This window comes from Martes martes (assembly GCF_963455335.1).
Source record: "Martes martes genome assembly, chromosome: 3".
In the NCBI taxonomy this organism is placed as follows: domain Eukaryota; kingdom Metazoa; phylum Chordata; class Mammalia; order Carnivora; family Mustelidae; genus Martes; species Martes martes.
In genome coordinates, this window is record NC_137890.1 from 175,195,307 (window position 1) to 175,222,129 (window position 26,823).

Sequence of the window (26,823 nt, forward strand, 5' to 3'; positions counted from 1 at the left end):
TTGCAAAGGGCTCTGGAGACAGAGACACACACAGTTTTTAAAAATTCCTCAAATAGCCAAATGTGTAATGGGAAATCTGGACATTTTCTCCTGTAAATCATAGTGCCTGAGGGAGCAGCAAATACATGGACACTTCTGGTGCATTGGAGGTAACCTGCTGGGTGGAACATTCTGGTAAAAAACCTATAAAAGACACATTCTGGGGCACCTGGGTGGCTCAGTGGGTTAAGCCTCTGCCTTCGGCTCAGGTCATGATCCCAGGGTCCTGGGATCGAGCCCCACATCGGCTCTCTGCTCAGCAGGGAGCCTGCTTCCCTTCCTCTCTCTCCACCTGCCTATTTGCCTGCTTGTGATCTCTGTCTGTCAAATAAACAAATAAAATCTTTAAAAAAAAAAAAAAGACACATTCTAAGAAATACTTGGTGGCAGGGACAAGATATTTTGGTGACAAGGATCTGAATTTTTGAGAAATAATAAGAATGTTTTGGGTTCCCTACCAATTTGTCTTTAGAAGAAAGGAAAGAAAGGGAGGGATGGAGGGAGAGGAAGAAAGAAGGGAACAAGGGAGAGAGAGAAAACCTATGGTACTTTAGTCCTCCATGCAGGGGGGTGTGCCCGCGCGTGTACACACGTGCGTGCGTGCACAAACACACATACACACACACACACACCCCTCAAGTAGTGAATTCTGTGCTCAGTGACAAAAAAAGAGAGATGTGGTAAATCGGGGGCGGGGGGGAGGGGGAATGGAAGTTGCTTGCTAAATACTTTTCTTCATATCTTTTGCTTCCAAAAGTCTAAGGCCATTTTCAGGACAGGGATAAGAGAAAATACTCCTAAGAGATCAAATATGCAAGGCAAATATGAAAACATGAAAGCAAAAGGATTTTTCTTGGATTAAATGAGATTTTCCTCAGCTGGAAGGGACAGGCAGGAAGAAAGTTCACTGTTGCCGTAAGAGACTATTTCCCACAAGGAAAGAGGCTGATGATGGAAGGCAAATTTCTTTAAAATTTTTGCTGTATTCTTCATCATGGATTTTTTTTTGCATTAATTCATATTGTTTAAAATTTCTCATTGGAATATGATTCATGTAATACTGAGTTTTGTGGCTCCCCTTAGTCGTCCTCATCCTGCTATCTGGATGCAGGACACCACAGAGAGATGCCAGTGTCTCAAGCGTGCCACACTGCTAGACCCCTAGTGTCATGCCAGTGTGATGATGGGCACCCAGTGGCAACCTCAGTGGACAGATGACCTACAAATAGAGGCTCCTCTGTTCCCCCCAATTTTGCACTATGTAAGAACTTAAGGTTTCCTTAAGTAAACCTTAAGGAAAAAATGAGGTTAATAACAAAATTGAGATTAGGAGTAAAAAATAATTTAAGTTCTGTTTCTTGCCCATAGAGCTCACAGACTGATGTTCCCAACCATTCTACCAATAATTCTCAACACTGGCTGCACAGGAGAATCACCTAGAGGGTTTATTATACATACCAAAGACACAGCCCACCCGAGGCTCCGATTTAACTGGTATGTTTTAAAAGCTCCCCCAGTTATTCTAACGTGTGGCAGGGGCTGAAAGCCACTGCCTTGTGCTAACAACCATTGATGGTGCACACCATGTGCGCTCTGACAGCTGGGCCTAGCAAAGGTCCAGCAAAATGGCAGCCTCCTGTCCCTGTCTTCCCTTCTGATGTGGCTTCAAAACAAATCTCAGTGCATACTGCGATGAAGCATAACACAAAACCTAACTCATGACAAAAAGTGAGAAAGCTTGAAACCACAATTCAAAAAACAAATTTGAAAAAATCCCTTCACCTAAAGCTCACAGAGTATCAGCTCTTTAAAAAGTATATTTGCAGGGCACCTGGTGGCTCAATTGGTTAAGCGTCCCCTTGATTTCTGCTCAGGTCCTAACCTCAGGGTCTTGATGTTGAGACCCATGCCATAGGGCTCTGCACTCAGTGCAGAGTCTGCTTGAGATTCTCTCTCCCCCTGTCCCTCTGCCCCTCCCCTCTGTGCTCTCTCTCTAAAATAAATAAATAAATCTTTTTATAAAAAATCAAGATAAAAAAATTAGAAGTGTGGACCTTTTTAAAGATCTCATTTATTTATTTATTTGACAGAGAGCGAGAGAGAGAGAGAGAGAGAGAGAGACAGCAAGAAAGGGAATACAAGCAGGGGGAACAGGAGAGGGAGAAGCAGGCCTCCCGCTGAGCGGGGAGCCCAATGTGGGGCTCCATCCCAGAACCCTGAGCTGAAGGCAGACGCTGAACAACTGAGCCACCCAGGCGCCCCTAAAAAGTGTATTTTAATTTACAGGATCATTTCTTTCAAGGTGACAAAGCCATTTTATAGTTAGATAAGTTACGTAATAAAGAAAACACATTTCGAATAAAATAGGAGAACACTGATTTTAGTTCTTTTTTATGAAATCAATTTATTGTCCTAGCTTAAATATTTCCTCTATGCCCCATGCCAGCAACATACACTGCACCACCTTTAATTCTTAAAGCCTAGAGGTAAAGCATATCTCTACTTTGTGTTAATACGAACTTGGTTCAGATGAGGTTTAACCCTGGTTTTCAAGGTGCTTATAATCTAATGGACTATTGGTAGTTCAGCACCCACCATCGTGACATCATGATGGATATCCCCAAAATAGCTTGCGAACCAGGTTACAACTTCAGACAGCTTTATTAACCCATCTGTTCACTCATATGAATGAAATCATTCCTCTACAAACTACAAATGACTATCACTTCAAATGACAGCACTGCAAATGAGATGTTCAACTTGAAAGAGTATTTGCCTGCCCCTAGGGAAATGTTACTGCCAGGATAAGTAGAACCAAGAGCAAACTGAAAAAGAACTACTTCCCCTGTTTGCCAAATAAAACCTACAACTGGCTTATGAGTAGGAGAGAGAAAATAGTCAACCATAAGGTGAATGAAAGGTATCGGTAAATAACAAAAATATCCCTTTAGCCATCTATCCAAGTGCCGAAAAAGAACCCTCAAATTCATGACTGGCAATGGATTCCTTTGGATTTCATAGCACCATCTCCCTGTAGACTCTATGTAAATATACACACTTAGTATCCATGTAAAGTCCAAAGCATTGTCACTAACAATTAAATCTAATTAAACTGTTCATATCACTCAAAAGCACTGAGCCCCGGACTTGGAGGAAGATTATGCAGAAAAAATGGTAAAGGAGAACAAAACAAATAAAATCTTCACTTTATAACTGGATGTAGGATTCACCCTGCCTGTGTTCTTACTACAATCTTCTGGACTCCTCCAATGAAGCCACCAGTTTGGCCACTATTTGAAAACCTATTTGAACACCATTTCAGAGAAGCAAGTGATGGAAGACGACTTGGAAACCCATCAGAGAAGTTCTTCATCTTGAACCCACAGACAGGGGTCTGTGAATAGAATTCAAAGGAATTTACTGATATTTTTAATTTCTTATTGAAGTTTTTACAGATATAGTGAAATAGTGTATATATCATTACCTTCGATTTATGATGATTTTTTTTAAGATTTTATTTATTTATTTATTTATTTGACAGACAGAGATCACAAGTAGGCAGAGAGGCAGGCAGAGAGAGAGGAGGAAGCAGGCTCCCTGCTGAGCAGAGAGCCCCATGCAGGGCTCGATCCCAGGACCCTGGGATCATGACCTGAGCCGAAGGCAGAGGCTTTAACCCACTGAGCCACCCACGTGCCCCTGATTTATGATGATTGTTAAGCCAGCTGCTAGATTCTGTTATTTAATGTGTTAATAAGAAGAATGTATATTACTACATCACAATTTTTTAATTATTTTGATAACTATATCTCAATGTGATTTGTTTTCTTTGAATCCTTTGTATTTTATTTAAAAATATTATTCTGAGAAGGAGTGACAACCAAAGCAGTCAAAACACAAAAAAACTTAGGAACCCCTAAACAGAGAAACTTCTCCTTTCATTATACATATTGGTTATCAGGTTTCCATATTCTCTCACTACTTATCCTGAGCATATAATCCTAAAGTGTGTATCAAGGAAGGCAAGACACAAAATATCCTCTACTAGATTCTTTGCTACCAGTGGCCCTCTGGGCTTTACCTTGGGGTGAAGAAGGCAGACATCCTCTACTCTTCATCCAAATAACACATTAAAAGTTATTTTCTGCAGATGATCAAACTTCAGTATTAGGAAAAACTTTCACTTGCCTTTCTCAAAAAAGAAAAGAAATTTACCTTCACCCATTCATGATAGCTATACTATTTCTGACTTCTATAGTGACTTGCTAGAGGATTATGACAATTAACTTAGCCTTTTGGAACTTCTACTCTACATGTAAGAAAGCATAAAGCTATGGGTCATTAAACTGTACAACCACATCTAAGGGTTCTCTAGTGATCAAATGCTGCTATTGCTTAGAATATATTTTGAGACTTCCAAATGGTGAATGTTATATGATCATAAAATGGTGTAGCACAGAAGGAGAATTCTGGAAGAAAAGTGAAGCCTAACTCTCATCAGTTGGTATATCGGGCTGACCTCAAATTCATCACAGTCAACCGTGTTGGCTTCGGATCTGCCACCAGGTTTTTGATTACCAGCCACTCCCGACCCACAGGGTTGGCTACTGCCAGGGGCTCAGTTTCACTCTTCCCAGCTTTATCACCACCATGCTTAAATCTCCACTGAAGCCCCTGCCAAATTAAGGAGGTAGAACTGAGAGAGTGGAATGGTGGGACTTTTCTTCTGGCTAATGGGCTGTGGGTAAGCTCTGGTCCTCCAACTGGAATATGGCCCCAGAAAAAGGGGAGGCATCCTCAATCCCCAGCGCTGACAGATGTGCTGAAGGTGATCCTCCATTTGTTTTATGGGGGAAATGGTGGAGACTCAGTTCTTTAATGGTGATGGCAGGATGCTAACTGCCCATTGTTGTAGGACACTCAGAACACCAGGAAGAAATGAACAAGTCCACAGACATCAACTGCATACGAGGACAACCAATGCGATTCAGATACATCATCCAACATTTAAATCCTTCCTGCAGGAACTAAACGCAAGCAGTAATTACATCATCTAAAGAAACAAAGCCTTCCCTTAGAACCAATTAAACTCATTCAAGTCAATTATTCAAACAATTCCTGCCAATACACAATTCAAACCTTCAAGTCAAAAGATTTTGTTTATAAACTGACTAATGGCTTCCAGAAATGAGCTCCCTGGAAACATTGTAAAGTCCCAATCCAGAGCATCACAGGCCTCAAGGGGATTTTCCAGCTTTGTCCCCGCAACAGTCTGCATCTTATAGATGGGGAATCCAGAGATCATGGAGTTTTAAGGGACTTCTGAGGTAGAAATAGAATTAGACTCGCAAGCTAGGGCTGTATAGACAATATTCATATTTCAAATATGAAAAGTATAAACTAAGCTTTGTAGGAATTACATTAACAGGCCAACAAATTCATTGTGTACATGTGTACTGTGTAGCTCAAACTGTAGATGATGTTTTGATGGTACAAAAATCCAACAACCCCACTTTCAATTTTCCCAGGAATCCAGCTTTGGGTAATTATGGTCATGGCTCACCACTGAAAGAAGAGAGGCTCTCTTCTAACATTTGATATACCTGTAACCATTAATGAGGACAATAAATGCCCTTCCCAATGTCCCCCTTCCCTCCTGTAAGCATCCTGGAATGATATATTTATCTTTCTCTTTCTCCCTCCTTCCTTCTTTCATTTCCTCCTCCCTTCACCCTTCCTTTCCTTCCTACCTTCCTTCTTTTCATTTTTATGACAGCATGGGGAAAGGCAAGTATAACCAAGGTGGTCCTGTGACTGCTTTATGCCTCTGCCTCCCTATTTTATGATTTTTGGCTAAACCTAGATTTCCCTACTTTTGATTGCTCCCTAACTTATATTTATTTACATGCTCCTATGACCTCCCAAATGGAAAGATCAAAGTGCTAGCAGATAAATATATCAGGGAAGGCTGTTTTGCTCTCATGGACACATGAAAATGGAGCAGCCCTGTTTCTGGGTCTCTCCACTGGTGTGAAGCCAACACGCAATGAGGAAAGCATTCATTCCTGAGACACATCAGGGAGCAAACCAGTGCCAACACACCGCCACCTACACGGTCCCCAAGAGATTCGATCTGTGCTCTTCAAAGTTCACTAGCCAGAAATGCAAAGCAAACTCAGCAGCAGTTAAGCACCTCACTCCTCAAGTCAAACTGACTCTAGGTGCTGGGAGGGAAAAGGGGAAACCCCTTTCCTTTTTAATCCTGGGATATATATTCTTCCGTCCTAAACGGTAATCAAACTAAAGATTTTCCCTCTTTGAGGCTGTTTGCCTTGATCCAGGCCTTAGAGATAAGCTTTCCCATCATCTATAAATTTGCAGTATAGACCAAATAATTTTTCAAATGTTAAAATAGTAATTTTCTTACTAAGCTCTCCAGTGAACAAATTGCAATAATCCCTAATAATCTATTGCAACTTTAATTTCCCAAATGTGCACAAAAGTATACATGAAAAGTATGACTCTTCAGTCCACTAATCTCTTAGATATCCTAGAAAAATCTCAGTAACCTTACTTGGAAAGAAAAGAATTTTACTTTTTTTCTACAGATATAAAAATAAACCTTTCTACCATTTTTTCTGGCTGTGAGATGCAACCATAAATAAAAAGGTAAAAGGGATAGGGGAGTGGGAAAGGTGATACAGGTGCAGTGGTGAACACAAGTTTTTAACCCAGAATTCCCAAAGAGAAACATCACTTTCCCAAGAGAGAATGCTTCAGTTATCGTTTAAAAACTGGGTGGAATTTGTACACGGATACCTCCATTGGTTTAGTTCTGCTCACAAGGCACCCTTAATCTCTCAAGGCAATGGTACCCATACACACAAAACCACTGTGACCACAGCAGGTGCTGCAGGAGTAGATGGAGAGAACAGGCAGCATGTTAATAAGGAGATGGTTAGAAAACCACAATCTGTCGGGCCTTGGAAAAGAAATGTGGTCATGAGCAAACTCAGCCTGCAATCAGAGACCGAGTTCTCATGGTATAGATCTGAATGATAACGATGAGCCCAGACACATGTTGCCATCCTTCCTCACTTTTCAAATAGAAAGGATGTTTTTGCTCTAACTATGGCACTTGAAACATTATAATAATACTTTACACTGACAACTGGCTCACTTCCCCCACTAAATCAGAGGAGGTGTGTCCTTTCCTCTAGCACAAAGGGGAAAGTTATACTCATGATCTAACAAACAGTATAATTCAGTCCTGATCTCTTCTTTTCTTTTTCTTTCTTCTCTTTCAAACTTGGAGAATAGCCAATTTGTGCAACTAAAAACGAATAATGCAAGCAAGCCAAAGAAAAAGGTTGTAGAGCAAATCAGATATTTAATAAAGAAAGGAAAAGGCCATTTCAATGCAGATTCAATTAGTTTCAAGTCCAAAGGTTTCCCACAGGTCCCCAGCAAAGACCTGTGAGTTATACAGAGTGAGGTTCAGATGCCCTTTTTTTAAAAAGAACTGGGACATATCCCTATGGTCCCTGACATAGGCAGGAAAACTGATTTAGTGGCCTAATTCCATTCTCAAAATTTGAAACTCCAGTATTGCATTGGTGCCTTCTGGGCATTTTCCTGACATTTCACTGATGCTAAACTGTTCTCCATTTGGCTTTTTACAAATTGATACATATAGCTGGGAGCACAAACACATGTAAAAGTAAATTTACTATCCAAACTCTTGAATGAAGAAAGACAAACTGTGGAGGAAAGAAAACTGCAAAAGAGAAATCAGACTTAGCTTTAAAGGGGGCAGGGGGGCGTCACAATGTACTAAACAACAGCTAAGACTATCTTAAACACAAAGACAGCGAGTCATTCAAAGAACGCCAGTGCCAAGAGGTGGCTTGGAGGAACAGAGTGTAATTTCCACCAGCTTCCTCAGACCACATAACTCAACATGCACAATTGCCTTTTGTGTTATGTGAAGTGTTTTGCAAATGCAGGTTGAGACAATGCCATTCTGTGTCCCACCCCATGAGACAGCTGCCTGAGCCACTCCCAAGTACAAATCATGGAGCTACCACAAAATGCAGATGACTCAGTTTGAATCTGTTACATAACAGGATCCACCTATCCTTTGTACCAGCTGCTTGTAAGGCACCAGAGCGCAAATCCTCCTGCTGAATATCTAAATGGCTAAGGGCAGAAGGCAAGAAAGAGGTGACCATGAGCTAGCCTGGAAGAAGTGGGGGATGGGCGGGGGTGTCACTACAGCTAGAGCCACATGAAAGACAAGGAGAGTGGCATATTACTTAACAGATCCTTCTGAGAAAGCAATGTATCCATACTTTAAGGAAATGAGAGGGTAGAAGGTGAAGAATATACTTGAAATAGACTTCTTTTCCAGAAATGGTAAATAACTACTTACAGTTACACAAGAGGTGCTTCCAGGTGCTTTTCATGTGTGTGCTTGTATAGCGTAGGATTCCTTTGCCAAGTAAGGATTAAAAGCCTGCAAAGACAGCCATAGGTCCTGCTTTAAGTTTGGTTCCTTGAAACAGACCCTGAGAGAGAGGCTGTGGGTAGGAGGTGATTGCAGGGCCACCCTCTGGAATAAGGCCGGTGGAGGAGAAGGGGAAGACAGAGCACTTGGAGCTGCTGATCACAATGCAGTTGCAACAGAGGACCCCCCCCCCGCCACTGCCTACCCCCTACCCCAAACCCCCACCCCCCAACTCCCCACCTCTCGATGCTCTGCATCTAAGAGACCCCTTCGGAGCGCTCCATGATGGAAGCAAAGGGTCAGGGCACTTGTACTCCTCAAAATGACCAGTCATCGGATGCTCTTCCAAGACACTGTTAAGAAAACGAAAAGGCCACCCTCAGCACTACCCTGGCGCGACGGTCGAGGCTTTACGAAAGAGCTCTCAGTGAGGCCCCTTGATGAGAAGGTGTAAAGTGGAATTATTCTGCCTGAAGAAAATCAAATTAAAGTTTTAAAACATAAAAAGACTTGTCGTGACTAGTTGTTCTCCACTTTACTCAAAACGTGTTTAAACTTCTGGTTGAGAGATATTTAGGTTCAATCCAAGAAAGAACTCCTAGAAGTAGGAGGATATTTAAAAAAAAAAAAAAAAAAAAATCCTAACTGACTGCCAAAAGAAGTAGGAAAGCTCCTTTCCTGGCGGGATCTCAGGTGGAACAGCTACCCATCAGTAGAGATTGTGATAGGTCAGAGCACACAGACATTTCTCTTTCCTTCCTTTTTTTTTTTCCCTCTTGTTTTGTTTTTTGTAGCCCAGGAAATACATTAGGGGCTGTGATGTGTCAAATATAAACTGGAGGCTCTGATAATTCACAGAATTTACTTGTTACCATTTAGCACCATAGTTTTTTATATTCAAGATTCCCTCTCTCTCCACGCCCCACCCCCCCCACCGCCCCCATCTCACCAGTTATTTTTCAAACTTTAGTCAGAAAGACAATCATATTGGAGAAGTTGTTTTCTTTCTTTTTTTTTTTAAGATTTTATTTATTCATTTGACAGAGAGCACAAGTAGGCAGAGAGGCAGGCAGAGAGAGAGAGGAGGAAGCAGGCTCCCCGCTGAGCAGAGAGCCCAATGTGGGGCTCGATCCCAGGACCCTGGGATCATGACCTGAGCCGAAGGCAGAGGCTTTAATTAACACACTGAGCCACCCAGGCGCCCCTGTTTTCTTTTTTTTTGTTTTAATGCAGATTCAACCCAAACCCCCTGACTCAAAATCTCTAGCAGTGAAGTCTGAAAATCTGTATTTTTAATAAGCTCCCAAGATGGCATATAATATATCAGAATGACTACTCTAGAACTTGAAGTCACTTGGGGAAAAAGTTTTATATAGCTCCTTGGACTCCAAGTCCTGTCCCTTGGGGGACAGAAAATTCAGGCTGAGAATTTGAGCTCTGCTTTCTCAGCCTACCCTGAGAGCTGCTCTGGCCCTCAGCTCTGAGGCTCAACCCAGGGTTGGGACCTTGGCAAAGGAGCCAACTCCTCCCTGCAGCTAGAGCCCTTGATCTTGTGGGCCCTTCCGTCAGCACCGGAGCCACCGGCTGACCTGCAGTGTGATGGGTTATAAATGATTCTACGCGGCCGTGACTGAATTCTTGAAGTTATACTGCTAAATTCATACTGCTCTATAGGAACAGCTTCTCCCCTTTCTTATTATAAACTAAACTTCTCACGTAGTTACTCACCTGTGCATTTGAATTCTTGCCTCTCGTGGCAAATAAAGAGAAAAAAAGAAGTACGAAAAACGTGGCTACCAGGCAAGTTAGAAAATTTTGAAGTTTTTCTTTTAAATAATTGAAAAGTACCTGCTGTGAGGCAATTCTGAAGCTTAAAAGAGAGACTATATGGGCCACAGTGTCTCTCTGTTGGTGACTTTCCCCTGCCAGGAGGCAGGACTGCCAGATATGCCAAAAGAAAAAAAAGAAAGAAAAAAAAAAACTCAAAATGGGACGATATTTTATAGGGCTTTGGTAACACATCATCTCCCTTCCATAGGTGAGTTTTATATGGTTGACTGGAGATAGAAGAAAATGTAGTCCTCCTGATTAATGATTCCCGGCTGCAAGAAGTCTATTCTTGTAAGGGACACTTTCCATTTCTACCTTCATTATGCATTTTAAGAATACAGAGAAACGGGGATCTGCATAATTTTAACAATGCGATGTAGGTACATACTTTCGACAATAAAGGGGAGAGCCTCTTTTTCATTTTACTTGTAAAGACACAGGCTACCATGATTGACCAAGATCCCCTCTCAAATATTAAGTGCTGAGAGGAAAAGACAGTTTAAATGTTTGTACATTTTTTACCAACTTTCTGTACTCACCATCTTCAATCTCCAAAGAAAACCCCAGCACATCTGTGTTTCACATGATAGCGGGCTCTCACCCAGCAGGTACACTTACAGAAAAGAATCTGTCAGCACACTAGTAACAGTCCTGACAAGGGAGGGAGGAAATGCTGCCAGCACCATAGGAAATAGTATCTCTGGGAAATTAAAAGTGTACTGTAGTGAGTTAGGGTGTATGTGTGTTTCTGTTCTTGTTTCCTTCACTGGCAGTTGCTCCTGTCAATCCGTGAATTCTCCACTATGAATGAAATAGAAAATTGCTTCAGTATTAAAACGTCCCAGCTGGGGGCACCTGGGTGGCTCAGTGGGTTAAAGCCTCTGCCTTCAGCCCAGGTCCTGATCTCAGGGTCCTGGGATCGAACCATGCATCGGGCTCTCTGCTCAGCAGGGAGCCTGCTTCCCTCTCTCTCTCTGCCTGCCTCTCTGCCTACTAGTGATCTCTCTCTGTCAAATAAATAAATAAAATCTTTAAAAAAAATTAAAAAATAAAATAAAATAAAATGTCCCAGCTGGATGTTAAACCAACAACATGGTGATTTTAAACTCAAGCTTAGATAACTCTTGCTTTATGCTTCTTTGGGTTGGAAAGGAAATGGGGCACTCTCTGCAACAGACATAATACTTAGGAGAAAACTGAAAAAAGTAAGAGCAGTTTGCTTAAGTTCATGTGTGTGTGTTTCGTTTTGTGAAGGCGGACAATTTTCTAGGAAAAAAAAAAGAGAGAGAAAGAGACTATGGAGTCTTCTGATCTACCTTCTACCAAAGGTCAATGACCTAGTTGCCAAGAAAGCTCTGTGGAATTTGTGGGAAGAAAGCGAGAAGGCTTGGTTGCTAGAAGGGCAGAGGCAAAGGGAACACCAAGAACCAAAAGTATGTTGCTCCATTAACAGCGGACACTAGTAGCAGTTACTAGAGCTGCCATTATGAATTGGAGTCATTAACTGGCCACCAAAATTAGTCCTCACTCTTTCATTGTGGCTGGACACTCAGTAACTCAGCAGAAGACTTTCTCGCAGGCTTCTGGACAGCTAGAGGTGGCAATGTGACCGAATCCTCACCAGTGGCATAATGTGGAAGGGATGGTTTCCACTCCATGGTCTAGGGACAAAGGCATGTGCCCCCCTGTGTTTTCCTGACCTTCCCACAAGCTGGAATACAGCTATGCCATGACCAGTTTTGATCTTATAGACAAAGATGCTGAGGGAAGAACAAACAATAGGATGAAATGAAGAGAAAAATAAATGTATTTATTTCACTGATTATGTTTTTGAACTTCTTTGTAACTTAGCTTTCATCCTAACTAGTACACATTATAATATTCTGAAAGTAAGGTCTTAGAATAGAACTAAAGAGCCCTCAGACCATACCCATTTTCTCAGTCTAACAAAGACCTTGCCAGAGTTCTAGAAGTATTCTGTTTCAAAGGCAATAATACAATGATTATTTCCTGAGAGCTTACACAAGGTACTTAAGAAAAGGAACACCATAATATTTTTTCTAAAAAAAATTACTCTAAATTTATAAGAAATGGAATGGGCCTTGAAAAATCAACAATCAAAAGTATATTAACCACAAATGTATTCAACCACTATAGCCACAGATGAACATAGTACTCTTAGGGGCTGAATTGTGCCCCTTCCCCCCACCCCAAATTCATATGTTGGAGTCCTAACTGCCAGTACCTCAGCATGTGGCCATACTTGGAGATATAGTTTCTTTAAGGATGTAATTAAGGTGATATGAGGTCATTAGAGTGGGTACTTATCTACTATGACTGGTGTCCTTCTAAGAACTGATTAGGAAACAGAAACACAGAGTGACCATGTGAAGACACAGGGGGAAGACAGCCACGTGCAAGCTAAAGAGAGAGGCTTCAGAAGAAATCCACCCCACAAGCACTTTTATCTTGGCTATCCAACCTCCAGAACTGTGAGACAATAAACTTCTGTCATTTAAGCCACACAATCTGGTGGTCTTTTGTTATGACAGCCATAGAAAACTAACACACATGTGTCAAGGTCAAGCATTTTTCTTTTGAGCCAGAGCTAAGGAGAAATTCTTTGGGTTGCTTCTCTAACAAAAGAAACAAAACAAACCAAAGAAATGAGTTCTGCGTGATTTCTACTAATTCAAATCGATGGGTTCTTCTGGCTAACAAAGAGAGAACTTGTTCATACTTTGACTATATCTGCACTTTCAAAACAGTTCTATACACTCTCCAAAATAAGTCTGGATCCATGCCTCATGCTATGTTCAAACGTGAACTCCAGATAGACTAAAGACCTAAATGTAAAAAGTAAAAAGATAGGGGTGCCTGGGTGGCTTGGTCGTGATCAGGTCATGATCCTAGTCCCACAGTGGGCTTCCTGCTCAGCAGGAAGCCTGCTTCTCCCTCTCTCTCTCCCCCTGCTTGTGCTCCCTCTCTCGCTCTGTCTCTCTCTCTGTCAAATAAATAAATAAAATCTTTTTAAAAAGTAAAAAGATAATAAAATAAAATGCAGAAAGCCATATTCGCCACTTAGGAGTGGATAAGACTTTTTGGACATGAAGCTAAGTCCTCAAATCACAAGTTGGATGGGTTTAACTTCATTAAAATGAAGAATTCCAGTACAATGAAGGATGCCCTCGAAAAAGCTAACAGACCAACAGAGATTCTGCAACATCTAGAGCCAAAGAAGATTACTATCTATAATAACCTACCTGTCCCCACAAAAAAACAAAAATAAAACAAAAACAACTCCTGCCAATCAACAAGAAAATAATGCAATACCCAATAGAAAAATGAACAAACTATATGAACAGATAAATCTCAGAGAAAGGCCAGACGTCTAATTAGTATGAAACAAAGCTCAACATCCTTAGCAAGAAAAATACTGAAAGCTTAACCATCAATGATCTTTCCACATTGTCCATTAGAATTGCAAAAACTACAACTCTAGATAATAACTAGTGTTGGAGAGGACATGGAAATGACAGAAACTATTAGATACTATTGGAGGGAATACAAACTAGTCCGGTAGTTCTGCAAAGCATTCTAAAGGGACTAGGGAAACCAAGTACAAGATGTCCTTTGATCCAGCAATCTGCTTCTGGGTAGAGTAGTCCCCCGTTATCTGTGGAAGATATGTTCGAAGATCTTTGGTGGACGCCTGAAACCACAGAGAGCACCGAATCCTACGTATACAATGTTTTCTATCCCCTTAGCACACATGCCTATGATAAAGTTTCATTTATAACTTAAGCACAGTAAGAGATTAACAACAATAATAATAGAAAAATTACAAAAATACAATAAAAGTTATGTGAATGTGGTTTCTCTCCATCAAAATATCGTACCGTACTGTACTCACCCCTCCTCTTCTTCTTGTGATGCTGTGAGATGACAAAATGCCAACGTGCTGAGATGAGGTGAGGAGTATGACGTAGGCATCGTAGGTGTTAGGCGTAGCGTTAGGCTTCTGTTGACCTTCTGACGATTCGCCACAAGAAGGATCATCTGTTTCCAGAGCAAGGCTGACCGGGGGGTACGGAAAGTGCGGAAAGCGAAACCGTGGATGAGGGCAGGTGCAGTTTGGGACTCAGGAATACTCACCTCCAGATCCTTCTGAGAACATGTGCCTGGATACACCTGGCTGAATTATTGGTGACGTGGAAGGTAGAAACAGTGCCCATCCCTGGGGGAAAGGATAAGTAAAACAGGGTGGAGACATACTGTGAAAATAGTTCACATTATCTGGAACAACGAGTTATATGTGGAGCGACACAGAGATATAAATCACAAGTTGTTGAGTATGTACAGCACTACTTTACTTATTGAAAGTACATGCTTACAAACCCATGATATATTTTCCAAAAGATATATAAATTAAACATTTTGTGGTGATTGCCTTTTGGGGGAGAAGAATGGATGAGAACCGGGAACTAAGAGAAAAATTACAATAGAATATGGTCTTACATGCATTGATAATGTTATACTAAAAATCAAGGAGTGTAATTAGCTCATTTCTGCACCTGAGATTTAAACACAAGCACACATACAACAAAACCTCCCACCCCAAGTTCCTCCTGAATTTCTTTTCAGCGCATTATCCTCGCAAAGCAAATCTTCCATGAGGACACTGGAATTAACAGTTGCCTAATCTTATTAAACATTTTTGTTTACAATATCTCAGTGTTCACACACCACGGGCAATTTGTTGTCCTACCCCTCCCAGGGATATCTGGCCTTTGGCAATGTCTGCAAACATGTTTGGTTGTCAGCACTTGGGGAGTGCATGCTACTGGCTCCTGGATGGACAGAGGCCAGGGTTGCTGCTAAACAAACTGCAATGAATGGGACAGGGTCCCGCAACAAAGAAGCATCCCTTTCCAAATATCAACAGTGCTGAGATTGAGAACCCCTACACTATCTCACTACATTTTCCTTTTACTTCTTTGGTTTCGGGGAGGCTGTCCTTCAAGCTGACCAAGATGCTCCTTTCCTCCTTCCCTTCTTACTCTTCCATTACTCTCCTTCCAACTTCTCCTCTCCACTCTTACTTCTGCTCAAGTACAATCCACTGTCTTAGGCTGCTCTCTCCCTCTAGTAGTCATTAATCTACTTAAATACCACCCTGATAGTAATTGCTCATAAAGACTGTGAACGAGATAAACTGATGGTAAGCCATTAATCATTTAAGAAAATTAATTGATAAAATAGCCTCTCTTTCCTTTTTCTCTTCTTTCTTATGAGTTGCACTACCACACACCCATCTATTAAAATAGGAAGGGCACAAATTTGAGATTTACCGAGGGCCTCTACTAAATCTTCATGAATTGGGCGAAGGAACTAATGAATGCCTTAGAAGACAACAGTTAAAAAAACAATCTGGGCAGGAGGGGGCCAGAAGGAGACTTGGAGATGGCAGCCACAAAGCAACAATTTTGGGCCAAGGTGGCGGTGAAGTAGGAATTGAGCTTCACCAACTGGATGTTATATGCTCAAGGACTTCACTGAAACAAGAGGAAAGAGCAGAGAGAGTGACTCTGACTTTTTCACTGAATTCCAGAATCCTCTGAGCAACAGAATGGGACTAATGTGTACCAGGTGGGCTTTAAGCGTACATGAAAGGACTGATTTTCAGATAATGGAGACTGTTAAACATGGAATTTCAGTGCTGTGGATATCCTGCTCTGCTGGACTTAGCTGTTTTTTTAAAGGACTGAAGTATACAGTGTTACAGTCCAATTTAGACTAATGAGCAGATCAAAATTCTTAAGAGCTGTGATTTGTGTTTTCATGCATTTTCTCTGAAGTTTCAGTTGCCATTTGATACTCTGAAGTTTCAGTTGCCATTTGATAGTCTGTCCCTTGGGCATTCATATCTCTTCTTTAATGCCATGGAGATTAAATTATCATAAATTATCGCCAAAGGACCCATTATGCATTTCTTCAATATACCCTGTTGTTGTTGGTGGTGGTTTTTTTCCCTTGATGCTGCTAGTGGTGGCTGCGGTGTTTTATTTTCTTTCTTTTTGTTTTTTAAGAAACAAAAGAAAAAGTCTGGAAGGTCTCTGTAGAGACATTATCTTATCCCATTTCATTCAGTCTGAGCAGTAGAAATATGAATATTTCTCAAAGCAGTCTTTTTTCTTCTCCAGATAAATTCCTAACTCTTATGAGTTATCTGGACTTGAATTAATTTTTTTTTAATATTAAAAGAGAAGAAAGGCACGACATACTGGGCACATTTGCACGTTACTCTAAGCTCTGTCCCTACTCCAGCTACCCAGGAATTAAAGCACCCGGTACCATCCTTTAGAAATCACACTCCTGTCTCTTTAACAAACTGTAAATGAGAAGAGGGCGGACCTCCAGAGTGTCGAAGGTTCTGATTGGTCCGGCAGGCAGGAAGTGGGCGGTGAAAGCGTCGCATCTGTTGGTGTCCGAGGCTGCGGGGTGAGAGGCCGAGGCCTGGCCGGGCTTCAGGACCGTGAACCCGCTGCAGCTAAAAATCCTGGGAGTGGGAACGAAGGGTGCAAAACGGGGTCACTTACTCGCGGTGGGCACGGGGCCTTGACAGCCTTTTCGCGGAGGTGCAGCGCCCTAGTAGCTGTGCCGCGGTGGGCCTTGGGTCCACTCAGACCACCAAGACTGCGCAGTGGCCCAGGAGCTGGAAGGAAGGTGTTGCGCGGGCTCTGGCCGCCGACCTCGCAACTCGGCCGAGACCCCTGTCTCAGCCTAGTTTCCTCTTTTCCCGTCTTCTGCAGGCTCGCTTCCGGCGTCATGGCTCAAAGGGCCTTCCCGAATCCTTATGCCGATTTTAACAAATCCCTGGCCGAAGGCTACTTTGATTCTGCCGGGAGGGTGAGTTTGGGATACATCTGCCTGCATCCCTACCTTCAGCCCCTAGTGTTGAGAAGGGAGCTCAGTTTCCCCCTGAAAGAAAGGGATGAGCATCCCCTTTTAAAAATATACGTAATTTCAGGGTAAATATGTAAAATACATGTCAAAATATACCATTTGAGTTCTGATATCTCTATTAAGAAGTCACTGTTGTTAATATTCATAATTGAAATAGCCTCGATCACTGATAATTTAAATTACAAAAATTGACGAATATGTCGTTTTCCTATGTAATTTTGCATTTTTGATCAGTTTTGGTTTGCTTTTTAAAGAGAGGGAAGGAGTCCTAGGGGTATGTCACATGTTCCGTGTTATTGCTTTATATTTGTAAGCAACTACGGGCAAGGTAAATGATGAGCGTAAATGGGGATGTGTGGTAAAGACATCTTTAAACTGAAAGTGCTGAGAAAAATTAAGGACATAGGCCTGAAATTCTTCCTACTATTGCCTCTTTTTTGCAGAACATCCCTATAGCTGGAGGAAATAAACAGTAACTTAATGTTACTCATAAACCCAGAACAAAAGAGAAGTTTGATATAGGATACTTCAGGCCTGTGTTTTTTCATGCCTCTTTGAATGAACATTAGAGGGAATACAGTTCTTAAGAGTGTCTAGCTGAGAAATTCTAAGAGCTTGTTAGGTTGGGAGAATGATTTCTTTAAAGTGGGCACATATATATATTTTTTAATTCTTCTAGTTTATTTCTTCTAAACTCACCATAGGAAAAGCACTTCCCATGAGATATAATGACCTTAGAGATTTCCTATCTGCCAAGTGAACTTTATGTGGCTCTTTTTGGTTCTTCCCTGGAAACATTTGTCACAGTGGATTACTTCAACATCTTTAATGCAAGTAGGAGGAATGAAAGAACTGGAGAAGAGTTGCAGGATAGAAGGGTACCAAAATATATAGGAATCTAGAGTCAATCTGATTTTTTTAAAAGATTTTATTTATTTGTTATTTGAGAGTGGGGGGAAGCGAGAAGGAGAGAGAATCTGTAGCAGACTCTGCACTGAGCACAGAGCCTAACTCTTGGCTCAATCCCACAACCAGGAGAGCATGACCTGAGCTGCAACCAAGAGTTAGATGCTTTACTGACTGAGCCACCCAGGCACCCCTGATTTTTTTTTTTTTTTTTTTTTTTAAAGAACTAAATTGAACCACGCAAGCAAAGCTTCTTATAATGATCGTGACATCATATGGCTTCCCTTTGGCCATTTGGACCTGTGTTCTGTCTACCTCTGCAGATCCTGAAGTTGAAGTATTTTGTCCTATCTTGTTGGAGGAAGACCTGCTGTTTCATGCAGACTTGGCAAAGAGAACACTTAAGGATTTAATAACAGAAGCCTTCAATAAAATACAGCTCACTGTTCAGGCTGTTTATAAATTAAATGTTTTTACAAATTTAACCATTTTAAGAGTGACAAAAAGATATTCATAAATTCAAACTCTGGTCCCAAAATAATAAAGTAATTTATCACCTAACACATGGTTTTGAACAGATTCCAGAAACTAGCATACCAGTTCTAAAATTGTTTAATATTGAGCATCAAGATTCAGACCCTCGAGATCTGTCCTCCTTAATTTGTTAACACAGACGTTTCAATAAGGAATTGGTCTGTTTTCTGGAATCAGAAAAAAGAGGGCTTTTGGAGACTGCAGATTGTTGCTGGAGTTTGAATAATTTTGTGGTCTGCCACAAGCAATTCATATTCTCTGGCAGGTGACCTTTATTAAATGCAGTTATGTGACAAATAGAAAGTCACTTCCCTTCCTGAGACTGAGGTGTTCTTATTCTTGGTCTCAAAGTAAGGCCCGGCAAGATGATGAATTAGCCATGATCTATGAACAGAGGACGACATGTTCTCATATAGATCACTCTTCTGTCTAGTTGAGATTTATAGACCTTTTATATTAATATTGAAGTATATTTTATCTTACTAAATGTATTTTCAAGACCTGTTGAAATCTTAACCTCTTGGCAAAAATTGTTAAATAATGGGAGTGTGTCCGTCAGACAGTGTGGTTTCTTCTTCAGAATGTGAAATAAAGGATTGTGGTGCTTCAGAAAAATTATTCAGATCCGGTTGATAGTTTGATTTGCCTTATCAGAAGTAAAACTTAATATCTTTTATAATAATTCCGATACTGCCTTCTATCTTGTTTCAATGTTAAATCTCATTTTAAAAAATGAGATGATGATGTTAGCAGGTAGTAGGTTTGTTTTTATAATCCTTACATGGGGAAATGAAATGTTTGTGCCCATGTAATATTCCCCAGCATTGTTTTAAAATTTTACTGCTCTGAAAAATCCAAGTCTGGGAATCACAGCGGGTTTCTAAAACTCTGGAGGGGTACATTAAAGTGACCTTTTAAGACCCTTCATGATTCAGTGTATACAGAACTTGCAAAATATTTTTCAGTTGCCTTTAGGATAAATAACAGTGTTTTTGTGGACCTCACAATTTACCCAGCATCTGTGGGGCTTCATGTGGATATCATTACCCCACAGCCACCTCTTTCATGTGCTTTTTAATCCGTACCCCAAGTATTACTTGTTATAGACCCTTGGACTGCTTAAAATTGTAAAAAAATAGCAACAGTTCCATCCTTGAATGCGAGAATTTTGAAATTGGTGGGGCAGGTATTATTATCCTGACTTTATACAGGTAATTGAAGCTTAAAGAAGTTATGAGTAGAGCACAATTACTCAATTAATGTGGATAAAGATGTCGCCAGCCTCATTCATTGGGCAGTATTTATGAAGCCCCTCCTGTGCTAGGCACTGTGCCAGCCATGAGTTTTTTGATGCTAGGTCTGATGTCCTCTCCACTCTGCCTGAGGCTCCTGATTTCTCTGAATTTATTTTGACTTTCTTACACAACTTCTACAGTTTTTAAAAATTGTTTATCCAGTGGGGAAATGGACATTGGGGAGGGTATGTGCTATGATGAGTGCTGTGAAATGTGTAAACCTGGCGATTCACAGACCTGTACCCCTGGGGATAAAAATACATTATATGTTTATTAAAATAAAAAAAATTGTTTATCCATTTTTTACAAGTGGATTTTATAAATGTTTATCCTCATCTTTTAATAACAAAAGTAACGAGAGTGTTTCCTTAGGGAATTAACATTGTTGCTGCTCAAATAGCTGGAAGACAGCAAACATCTTCTGATTTGTGCTTAATTTATTAAGATGACTTTTCTATAATAAAAAATACTGGCTTAAATAACATGTTCCCTATTAGGTGGAAATTACTGCGTGTCAGTTTTTCATCAGCAGTCTACTTTAGTACTTTATTATAAATTTGATATAAGACATTTAAGTTACAAAATATTTGCTGCCTTGAGTAGGAAAATGTCATAGCTCTTTTAAGTTTTATTAATTGGGGTTATTAAGGATAAAACAATTGTCCAGTTCTCCCAGGCAGAAGAAGTGGCCCAAGTGGAAACCAAATACCCTCCTATTTTTGATAGTCTCTAGTCCAGGAAGTTGAGCGGTCCATATTTTTTGATACTTGTTTTCCCTTTAATATCTACAGCTGACTCCTGAGTTCTCACAACGCTTAAACAATAAGATTCGAGAGCTGCTTCAGCAGATGGAGCGGGGCCTAAAGTCGGCAGACCCTCGGGATAGCACTGTTTACACTGGCTGGGCAGGTAAGAGGTGCTGCCGGTGAGCTGGCCTAAGCATTGTAGAGGAGAGCCAAAGCATCACCTTTTGAGTGTGTCTGACCGGACGCCCTCACTTGCTTCCCCGCGTCTGTGGCTGAGTAATTGCTTCCGGGAGAATGCGGTGCTCTCAGCCTAGCCTTGGGATTTGGATCTCGAACAGCGCTCTGAATTTAGGGCAAGGGAAGCACAGTCATGGCATTCATACCTGCCACAAATTTGGATGGCTGCTTGTGGAAAGAAAAATTGATGTTTAGCATTCCATAGTTAATTTGGAAATGGAGTCTCCGTGGGAAGAGTTGGGAATCGTCCCAGAGGACAGTGTATGAAACAGAAGTAAAGAGAATTAATCCACAGAAAATAAAACGTGCCCAGATGTGTCATTTTTTTAAGTTACCACGTAACAGGGATCCAAATGTGAACACAGAGTAAATCAGAGATTCCATGAACTAATCTTCCTGAACAGTCACTGCTGTTGCTTTGCCTTCACTGTTTTGCTGGTCACTGAGAGGTCAACTGAGAGGTTGGAGAAAGATTGGGGAGAGATAGTATATAGGTGTCCAAGAAGTGAGAGAGAGACAAATGAAGGAAGGAACGTTGAAGAACTTCAGTTAGTTTACTAATGTAGAGAGACAGAAAGATAGCTTTATAATCTCAAAGAAGCACAGTTTAGAGACTCAGTGTTTGCCAGTTACTCTGAAAAAGAGATAAGGAGGAACAGATTTTCAGCTTGAGGAATTTAAATTTGATTTTAAGGCAGTGGTGCTTGTCATGAGCATGCAGTTTCCTTGGCCTCACAGTGAAGATAATCAGCGTAATAGGTCTCGAGCGGGGCCCAGGAATATGCATTTTGCAAGCCTCAGTGGGCCTGATGTAGGTAGTCCTCTATGGACTGCACTTTGAGAGGTTTCTCTGGCAGGAATTTACTAAAAGCAAACCTTTTGGTAATGGCAAGTGATTCTCTCTGTCCATACGAAGTCAGGAAAGCAGATAAAAATCAGAATAAAATTATACTCTCGGGGCGCCTGCGTGGCTCAGGGGGTTAAAGCTTCTGCCTTCAGCTCAGGTCATGATCCCAGGGTCCTGGGATCGAGTCCCGCATCGGGCTCTCTGCTCAAGAGGGAGCCTGCTTCCCCCTCTCTCTGCCTGCCTCTCTGCCTACTTGTGATCTCTCCCTCTGTCAAATAAAGAAATAAAATTTAAAAAAAAATTATACTCTCAAGGATGTTTAAGGTCCGTGTTTTATAAAATAAGAGGAATGGACTAGTTAATGGCCCTCCCTCTTAGTTTTAAGGCCCTTAGTTAAAGGCCCACCCTCTTAGTTTTATGATTTGGGGTGATTTTAGAAGCTCAACATAAGATATGTTAAAGATGATGGGGGGCCTGGGTGTCTCAGTGGGTTAAGCCTCTGCCTTCGGCTCCAGTCGTGATCTCAGAATTCTGGGATCAAGCCCCACATTGGGTTCTCTGCTTGGCGGGGAGCCTGCTTCCCCCCTCTCTCTGCCTGCCTCTCTGCCTTCTTGTGATCTCTCTGTCAAATAAATAAATAAAATCTTAAAAAAAAAAAAAGATATGTTAAAGCTGAGAATAAATGTGAAAGTATTTTGCTTCAAGAAGAAAGTTATAACAACAGTTGTCATTTAAATGAACATTGCTATTCTCTACTTAAAATCATGAGAATTTGAACAAAATAGCACAAGCACAATCCATAGTTATTTAGCTTTCCTCTTGATTTCCACATTGTTTAAAGACCAAACTTACAGATCTTTTCCTAATACAATTGGCGTTTCTATTATTTTGTTATTCCTGGCAAAAAAAAAAAAAAAAAATGATACTGAGACAGATGGCTAAATTCAATTCCCTGTCTATAAAAAGAGTGAATTAAACCTCTATCCTATTTACTCATTCAGATGAGTTTATATTATTACATATTATAAGATTATAAGGTACCTTGCTTTAGGGGGAAAGAAGTGGAGATTGACTTCAGTTTTAAATTAATAGTTTGACAATGTTCGGAAAAACCATCAATCAGGCCTCTACTGCCAGGACTATTTGAGAAACTAAAGGTTAAATAGAAATGGAAATAGAAAAGAAATTTGACTCCAGAACAAAATGCAAGTGTGTTTAAATTTTTTGGCAGTGAGTTAACAGTGTCATCTCCTTTGAATGCCAATATCCTTCAACTTTTTATCTTTAAGTATTTATGATACTTATTGCTGGCTCCCAAAAGCAACTTATATGGCAGGCATCTTAGGCCAATTGGCATACTAAGCAGTTTAGATTGTTTTATGATGCAGCATAAAATCTGCCAGATAAATTTGCTAATGGCTTTTGAGGCAGGGGTCCTGATGTCTCTTAATTGAGTACTGTTAAAAAGCCATTATTTCCACATAAAATGGACTGTCTCCTCCAGTGTTTTCACAAGTAAAATGCTTTTCTTCCCCTGCCAGTGTTTAGACAGTCTAAATAGCATGAAACTGAGTTGCATAAGAAACTAAAGCTCATTTGACACATAAAATCATGTCGATACCGTCTCTTCCCATTATTATATCTTACCAAGTATGGTGTCTTTATTATTGCAATTTTATTGCCAGAATATACATTCATAAACATTTTAACACAGTAAAAATACTTGCTGTTGTGTGTCAAGGCAGTGTTTACATAATTATGTGTAGATTTTTATCTTACTGTGTGTGTGTTCCCCATATTATCTTCAAAGAGTGATACCTTTTAGAAAATAAGGATTCCATTTCTTTAACTTTGTTCACCAAAGTTAGCATCATATTTTTATAAATATTAATTTGTTTGCTCTTGTTGCTAGTTTGTCCAAAATTATATTATTTTGGGAAACATTTATTGTAGAAAACCTTTAGAACTTGATCACCTTCTTCAACATGGGTAGTTCTTGGGGCGCCTGGGTGGCTCAGTGGGTTAAACCTCTGCCTTTGGCTCAGGTCATGATCTCAGGGTCCTGGGATCAAGTCCCACATGGGGCTCTCTGCTCAGCAGGGAGCCTGCTTCCTTCTCTCTCTCTCTGCCTGCCTCTCTGCCTGCTTGTGATCTCTCTATGTCACGTGAATAAATAAAATCTTTAAAACAACAACAACAACAACAAAATTTGGTAGTTCTTGAGCATTTATTGTCAGTCTACAATGAAAGCTTTTGCAAGTTATCACTATGTAGTTTGTATAAGAAAACTAAATGATTATTATTAATTAGAACTTTAAATTACCATCCTCTTTTGTTAAGTTTCATTCCCCAATTGAAGTATGATCTGATAGTTAATGCTCATTCAGATATAATTAGAATTTAGGGTAGGGTTAGGTTCTGCTGCATATACCCCAAAAAATCAAAATTACAGTGACATTTAAATAAGATAGAAGTTTATTTTTCTTTTATGTAGAAGAAGGCCGGTGTAGTTCAGGGTTGACACGGTGCCCTCTGGATGTCAGTAGGAACCCAGGTTCCTGTCTTTCTGCTCCATTATCCCTCAGCCACTGACGTCTACCTCCTGGCCAAATAGCTGCTGAAGATTCATACATTACATCAGCTTTTCAGGCTGCAGAAAGGAAAAAGAGGCAAAAAAGAATGCATTCCTCCCCTTTTAAAAGACTTCCTGGAAGGCCCAGTCAACATTTCAATTCTACTTACGTCTCATTGGCTAGAACGTAGTCACATGGTCACACCTGTTAGCAAGGAAGGATAGTAAATGTAGTCTGTTCGCTGGGATTAAGTGGATTTGGGGATAAGACCTGGCAACCTCTGCTGTAAGTCCTGTATAACAGGAGAAGTGATACTTTTTTTTGTTCCTGTGTTTGCACAAGGCATTTGGACAATGAGCCTTAATTCTTCCATCCTTAAATTTTTCCATCTAAATGTCTGTCCATTTGGGGGAACTTTTGTCTATACAATATTTTGAAATTTCCTAAGCAATATTTTGCCTGTTCTGTGTTTCTAGGGAGACTCATGTTACTTAAAACTGAAAAATTGGACTCCCATCATTTTTCCCATTTTCTGTCTTTTCAGGAAAAATTGAAACTAATAGTGACGAGATTTACTAGAATTTCTGTACCTATGATATGTATACCATAATACCATATACCTATGTTATATATACCATAGAAAGTACTGTGTACGTGATGTTTTATTGGTAAGGGGAATGTATATAGGTTTAAATAAAAATTTAGAAGAAGCAACTCACTGCTTTAGAAAGTATTTCACTTTACAAACTATTTTACAGCTGAAATTATCTTGGTTTTTATTGTCAAATGGAAACAGAGGATATAACGGTGATGAGAACAGTTAACACAGGCTTGTAATAGGGTTCAGATGTCATTTTCACTAAAGCCTACATATTCACTCCTGTGGGTTGTCAGTGCAGTTTTACAGCTTCTACCTTTTTTTATTCACAACGGAGAGAGAAAATGCCTTGACCCTAGGAAAGGAAGGAGGGGAGAATTTTTCAAACCTCATAGCCATCTCATATTGGCCAATGAGGCAGTTATGGTAATAAATCGCGCTGGGGTCTCATGCTTATCCAGGAATGAAGTATTGTGAATAATCAATTTTGCAGACAGTAATTGAGAATTAACAAATTATTACTGATGGTCAGAAACAAGAATTCAGTAATTTAATAGTAAAATATATTGAGTAAATTTTGGTTCCCAAGGGAATGAGGATCATCAATATGCAGTTCTTGATCATTTTACTGTTAAAGGACAGGCGTAAAGATTAAAAGTGATCGCTATTAATAAAATGTTGGTAGGATCAGCATTTGAATGACAGGAGCCAGAGTGTATGTGCACGTGCCTCAGTAACTAATGTCATATGCCAGACACCATTCTAAGTGCTTTGCACTTTAATTAACTAACCTAAATCTCAGAACCACTCTATGGCATGGATACTATTTGTATCCCCATTTCACAGATGAGAAAACTGAAGCAAAACAAGGCTGAGTATGTATGGAAGGTTACAGAGCCAGTAAGTGAGAAAGTTAGGAATCAGTGCTACAAGTCTTATCTTTAGAAGCCTGGTCTTTCCCCCATGAGAATGTGTGCCCTCATGTGTATATCTACTCTCCACGTCTACATCTGGGTTCACTCCATACGTTTGATAAGTGAAGAAGGTCTACACATAAGTGTAAGATGGAGTGAGTTGAGCAGTGATAACGTGATGATACTCATGCTGTACATACATTTTAGAAGTGGCTAATGACTAGTCAGTTTTAAGTGTTTCAGGAAAAAATTGGAATAGATGAATTATGAAAGGAATTTGGAAAGAAAGTGGGAAACATGAGTTAGGTAAGAGTAATTACTATTTAAAAGTCTATAGGAAGAAGTTATTTGGGATTGGACATAAAGTAAACCCTGGAAAGATTTATGGGCGTTTGCAGCCAGAAGAATGAAATCTCTAGCATTCTGCTACAGAAGTTGCTTCCGTGCTTCCTAATCCTGAATTAATATATTCAGCATGGTTTCAAGATAGAAAATTAACTGGGCCAAAACAGAAGCTTTTCCTCATAATTGCTTGTATTTGAAAAGGCTTGTTGAGGATCTTCGCGTATGAAGTATCACCCATAGTCTGAAAATAATCAGTAGCTCTTACAGCTGTTAATAAACGATATTGGAAATGAACAGGCCCAGTTCTTTTCACTGAAATCCTCTTTTATAAAATTTAATACATTGAAGTGTAATGCATCACGATACTGATGTATAACATATGACAACAATAAGTACTGAATTATTCATTCTTAGCCATAATCCTTTCCTGGTAGATTTACCAGTTCTTTATAGGATGCACTCCCAGCTTGGAAAGCAAGGCAAACAT

General features: G+C 40.3%; 1 protein-coding gene across 3 annotated transcripts in view; it reads left to right on the plus strand.

The window, feature by feature from the left end:
- Positions 1 to 16,819: 16,819 nt before the first annotated feature.
- Positions 16,820 to 26,823, plus strand: part of LANCL1 (LanC like glutathione S-transferase 1) — a 38,536-nt gene continuing 28,532 nt past the window's right edge. Inside the window, exons 1-3 of one of the 3 annotated variants that reach the window (XM_080798102.1) lie at positions 16,833 to 16,876; positions 17,188 to 17,284; positions 20,868 to 20,985. In XM_080798102.1, the coding sequence (XP_080654228.1) occupies positions 17,204 to 17,284; positions 20,868 to 20,985 (199 nt within the window). In that variant the 5' untranslated portion in view covers positions 16,833 to 16,876; positions 17,188 to 17,203. Of the gene's footprint in view, positions 17,285 to 20,867; positions 20,986 to 26,823 lie in introns of all 3 variants that reach the window. The other 2 variants (XM_080798103.1, XM_080798104.1) reach the window with 2 other exon arrangements.